Here is a 6000-nt window from a genome sequence, read left to right on the forward strand (position 1 = left end):
GCTACACAATCATGGGGAAGACTGCTGACTTGACAATTGTCAAAAGATGACCATTGACACCATGCACAAGGAGGGCAAGACACAAAAGGTCATTGCCAAGAGGCTGGCTGTTCATAGAGCTCTGTGTCCAAGCACATTAATAGAGAGATGAAGGGAAGGAAAAGATGCAATAGGAAAAAAGTGTACAAGCAGTAGGGATAACCGCACCCTGGAGAGGATTGTGAAACAAAACCCATTCCAAAATGTGGGGGAGATTCACAAAGAGTGGACTGCAGCTGGAGTCAGTGATTCAAGAACCACCACGTAGAGAAGAATGAAAGACATGGAGTTCAGCTGTCACATTCCTTGTGTCAAGACACTCTTGAACAAGAGACAGCGTCAGAAGCGTCTCGCCTGGGACCGCTGCCGAGTGGTCCAAAGTTATGTTCTCTGATTAAAGTAAATTTTGCATTTCCTTTGGAAATCACGGTCCCAGAGTCTGGATGAAGAGAGGAGAGGCACAGAATCCATGTTGCTTGAGTTCCAGTGTCAAGTTTCTACAGTCAGTGATGGTTTGGGGAGACATGTCATCTGCTGGTGTTGGTCCACTGTGTTTTCTGAGGTCCAAGGTCAACACAGACGTCTACCAGGAAGTTTTAGATCACTTCATGCTTCCTGCTGCTGACCAACTTTATGAAGATGCAGATTTCATTTTCCAACAGGACTTTGCATCTGCAGACAGTGCCAAAGCTACCAGTACCTGGTTTAAGGACCATGATATCCCTGTTCTTAATTGGCCAGCAAGCTTGCCTGACCTTAACCCCATAGAAAATGTATGGAGTATTGTGAAGAGGAAGATGTGATACACCAGACCCAACAATTCAGAAGAGCTGAAGGCCACTATCAGAACAACCTGGGCTCATAACACCTGAGCAGTGCCACAGACTGATCCACTCCATGCCACGCTGCATTGCTGCAGTAATCCAGGCAAAAGGAGCAACAACTAAGTATTGATGCTGTACATGCTCATACTTCTCATACTCATACTTTTCAGTTGGCCAACATTTCTATTGGTCTTAAGTAATCAAATTTTCTGAGATCCTGAATTTGGGGTATTAATTAGTTGTCAGTTATAATCATCAACATTAAAAGAAATAAACATTTGAAATATATCAGTCCATGTGTAATGAATTAATATAATATACAAGTTTCACTTTTTGAACGGATTTACTGAAATAAATCAACTTTTTCATGATATTCTAATTTTATGACCAGCATCTGTATTTAACAACTACCGATTCTGAATCTTTCGAATAAATGCTTCTAATGTTCGTTGTTTATTAGGGTTGTTCCAAACCTGGTAGTCATTGTGAAGTCCATGGCGGCAGCCTTTTGCGCTGTTCTTGCAGGTAGAAAAGTCAAAGCCCAAATGGCAGGCAACATCAGAGCAGTTTGTCATGAAATGAGAACTGACTGTGTCATTGACATTTCCACTGGCATCTCTCACAATACAGGATCCTACAGTCAGAAGAGTATCACACACACAATTATTCTCCTGAAATAAATAAAATACACTCAGACATACAGACAAACAGAAGGTACTAGTGCACCTGTTGAAATAGCAACGCCCAGGTAGACGATTCCTGTGATCAAAATAGCCAGAAGCGTTCCTTTGGGAATAGCCATTTGTGGGTCCTACAACAGAAACATCACAAAAACGTAAGACAACGATATACCGTATATAAAAGCACAAGTCTGATTTAAAGATCAGATCAAAGATCCAGTCATGATGCAGCAGTAAATGTAGGACACCTTCAAAAAGAGATGATGCAGCTGACTTACAGAAAGGTCTCCTGAAATGTTGGCACCAGCCAGAATACCGGTGGCTGCAGGAAAAAAGATGGCAAATACAGAGAAGAACGTCTCGTCTCGAAAGTCCGGTCCCATGTTCTCCCACATTATCTTACCTGAGAGGAAAATAACAGCAAATAGCAACTCAACTTCACTGGTAAAAGTAAAATGAGAGGAATATCAAAAGGGAACGCTAAGCTCATTTTAGTCCCAGTGTGTGATCATACCATTATAGCCAAAGAAGCCTGAAGGTTCCTTTGATTTCACAGAAATAAAGGATCCAATGAAGTAATTTATGATGGCTGTGACCAGAACAACAAGCAAGAAGATCTGGGCCTAAGAAAAGCAAATAAATATATTCATCCGCTGAACTGCTGAACGAAATCAACTGTCAGTCTATCAAACTGGGCACCGTTTATACCTTGGCCTCCCATTCCATTCCTGCCACAGAAATGCCCAGGAGAAGAATTATTGTGATGGTGCCGATGATTCGGATATCGTTGATTTCATCAGTCATGACTGCACCTACGCCCTGTCAGACAAATCAGAGTTGTTAGACGGAATTTCAATGATCAGTCAGCGTCAGGTGCAGAGTGATCTGATCAATGGTAGTAGTCATGTCAGCTGATTTGTAGTGAAAAAAGTTTTTACAGAAAAGGATTTACACTTAGAAGTTCCACCACGGTCTCGGCGAATCCCACCACATACATGGCTACAGCCACTGCATTGGCAAAGGCAAAGATCAGACCAATAGAACCTCCAAACTCTGGTCCCAAACTCCTCGAAATCAAGTAATACGCTCCTCCTGGAAGAAGACATTTAGATAGAAAAAATTTTACTGGTATGGGTTGGGTTAGTGTATTGGAACGTCAATATTTGAGCTCTAAATACAGCAACGTTACTTTTAATGATTTGTTTTTATAACTTATTTACAGTTTGAAATGTCAGCTGGTCCAAATATTACCCAAGACAATGAGACGTTTCTTCAATGTTATGGCCACAGTTGGAGTCTGACTCATCTCACTTAATCTCACTTGTTTAGGGGTCAAATAAAGCATCAAGTTTCTTTTGAATATGATGATACAATGTTTCAGAAAACCATTATTGCTTGAACAGCTGAGAAATAGCACAGCTGACCAATGACCATTGGAGCCATTTCAGTTCTAGGACTATAAAACCCACTGTATAGCTGGACGTGCTGTTTCCAAACGGTCTGCCTTCACACTTTCCATTACATCAGTTTAACAAAAGTGTAAAAATTAAGTTCCTTAAAAAAAATGATTCATTGGATTGTTTTTTGTGTTATCTTGTGTTAGTCCATAAATGAAATCCCAAGTGCAGGAATTAATTGGATTAAATGTATTGAACTAGATTTATTGGACTGCATGTAACTGGATAAGAATCGAACTGGTCTGCCTGGTGCCCTGAGCACTTTTCTTTTTAATTATGTAGCCAAACTGAATTAAATCATTTTAATTTCTTTGAGCAAATAATTTAAGCGTTAATGTCTGGAACCTGAAGTCAGATTTATGTTTTATTTAGACTAGGTACAAACTGCAGGTCCTAATGCTAAAGTCCAATTTTTTGCTCAGATACTCAGATTTTTGTGTCATACACATTACAATTTCACTGCGACCTCCATCAAACTCCAGTATGAACCATCTATGGCCCTGAAGTGACCCACATGCATAAAATAAGACATCAAATGCAGCATGCTACGTCTACAGAAGTAAATACAGATGCTACACATTAGCATCTGTGTATCATTCTAAAGTGGTTGTGCAATTAGAACCAACTAAATTATTATCTGCCATGCTTGTTTGGACCTCTGTTTACATTTGATCTACTGCACTTCTGGAATGGAAACGTTGCACTAAAATTGAAACCAGCTCAAGTATCGATCCCATCATGCAAGTATCGATACAAGCCCACAAAAACATTAGTGTCAGAGTCAGAGAGAGAGTCAGAGTTTCTTTATTTGTCATTCTCATCACATGTGGTATATGTAGCGGAACAAAAGTGTACACAGGGTCCCAGTTACATCAAACAATAGCAAAAGTATAAAGTGTAAAAAGAAACAGTAAATGAGGATCTGAGATATAAACTAAGATATAGGCTAAACCAGGTACATCAAACCCACTTACAAAAGGGGGCCAAAATTAAAACCTTTTTCAAACTAAGGGCTGTTTTCAGAATCTACATTAACTCAAATCAGATAAGCCAACATCTTTTCTTGGTTGCAGGTTCCTCAAGAGTTTGATTGGTTTCATTTGACGTTCTCAGTTGCACTTTGACATCATAATCAAAGATTACTGACAAAAATTAAAGTGATAGAAGTATTTTACATTTAAAATAACATCTTGGGGGCCAGATAAGATGTTAACGAGGGCCACATTTGGCCCCTGGGCCTTTAGTTTGACACATATGCGCTAAATAAACGGCATACAGTACGCTAAAAGATCTAAGATATATGCTAAAGACTAATAGTGCAAAACAATACAGTGAACAGCAGCAGCACGGTTTTCATAGGTTCTGTTCAGCTATAATTTACACGCTTAATGAGAGCACTAACTAAACTAACATAAACCGGGATTTATTCAAAACGTGCAACAAAAATACAGAAACAAGGTGCCAAAAGTGAAAAAGAAATAAATCTACAGCAGAATGGTCCTATTGGCAGAGTGATTCTGATAACAGTGAGGTTATCTTAGCAACATGGTCCAGTTAGCACCATGGTACTGTTAGCGGCGTGGTTCAGTAAGCGGCTTGGTGCTGTTAGCAGCGTTAGCAGGTCTTGTTAGCAGGTCCCTTCAGCAGAATAATGATGATAAGGACCGCAGCAGCTGCCTCCCAGACTGCCCTCCAGAACTGGGTCCAGCAGACAGAGAACATCCAAGGTTCCCCAGCGGAACCAAGCGGGTCCGCAGAGTTTGGTCCGATCAGGCAGACGGAGGATCTTGTTAGCAGCATTAGCAGGTCTAGTTAGCAGGTCCTATCAGCAGCTTGATGGTAACAATATTTGCAGCAGCTGCCCTCCAGAACCGGGTCCGGCAGACATAGAACATAAAAGTTTCCACGCGGAACCAAACGGGTCCGTAGAGTTCGGTCAGTGCAGGCAGATGGAGGATCAAAGAGACAGCCGCCATGACAGGTCTGAGCCCGAGGCTGGAAGGACTGAACCACGATGGCACGACAGCGACACAGAAAACTCCACAAGTGTGTCGCAGTCATACCCGTACTTTGGATGTGCATTGTAGGCGCAAAAACAAACAAACAAAACAAAAAATGGTTCAAACAAAAACAACAGGAACAAAAAAAAGATAGAGTTCACTGGGAGCCTGTGAAGCTGCGACTCAGCTAATCACGGCCATCTTGGAAGGTATCAATTAGCTATGGAACTTTCTGGCAGTGTCCATGAACAACTCACCGCCTTTGTCAACCTCCTCATGCATAAATGAATTATGATGTCATTAGTATGCTGCGTTTTATGTTGTGAGGTCTTTTTTTTTTTTTGCAACGTCCACACTGTGCCCTGGTCAGGACATAGGGGGAGATACCATTGTTTTTACTTCCCCTCCCCTCGTGTTTCTCTTTTCCTTATTTACTTTTGTGCGTCTGAAACAGGTCTCTCTTGTAAACGAGTCCTTGAGGCTCAATGGGAACTAACCTGTATAAATAAAGGTTGAATGAATGAATGAATTGTTGGTGTCGATTCTCAATCAACCAGCATGTGGCAAACTAAAGGAACAAAAACGAAGCAACTGGACTTTTGTTTTGAAGACGCGCAGAGTTCCAATCTTTAAATTGTGAGATGCTAGTACTGATATCCTCAATGTTTTGATTGATCTGCAAATCTGTACTTTAAAGACGTGAAAGTCTGACGAAATGTGATATGATCATTCAGACCGAGGTTGCTTTGAAAAACATCAGATGCATATCTGATTTAGTGCCATTTATTAAAGAGACCTGGTCGGATTTGTGAAAAATTAGATTTGTCACGTTCAAATATTTGGTAAATGAATAAACAGATTTGGGTCACAATTGCCTAAAGTGAGAACGTAGCCTTAGACAAACACAAACATAAAAGCTTCGACATTTACCAGCTAAGACTTTGTATCGCTGACATTAGTGAACTTAAATCATGCTTTGTTCTCTATATTTGTTTGTTAT

At 40.6% G+C, this 6000-nt stretch overlaps 1 protein-coding gene across 1 annotated transcript in view; it reads right to left on the reverse strand.

Moving 5' to 3' along the window:
- The window catches only part of slc12a2 (solute carrier family 12 member 2), a gene marked incomplete in the record, with an annotated part of 71385 nt that overhangs the window by 31055 nt on the left and 34330 nt on the right, over positions 1 to 6000 (reverse strand). Inside the window, 6 exon segments of the mRNA XM_037692719.1 lie at positions 1337 to 1497; positions 1590 to 1674; positions 1822 to 1946; positions 2058 to 2166; positions 2252 to 2362; positions 2496 to 2635. Coding sequence (XP_037548647.1) covers positions 1337 to 1497; positions 1590 to 1674; positions 1822 to 1946; positions 2058 to 2166; positions 2252 to 2362; positions 2496 to 2635 — 731 coding nt within the window.

The sequence above is a fragment of the Nematolebias whitei genome, chromosome 18 (genome assembly GCF_014905685.2).
Source record: "Nematolebias whitei isolate Nwh7 chromosome 18, NemWhi1, whole genome shotgun sequence".
In the NCBI taxonomy this organism is placed as follows: domain Eukaryota; kingdom Metazoa; phylum Chordata; class Actinopteri; order Cyprinodontiformes; family Rivulidae; genus Nematolebias; species Nematolebias whitei.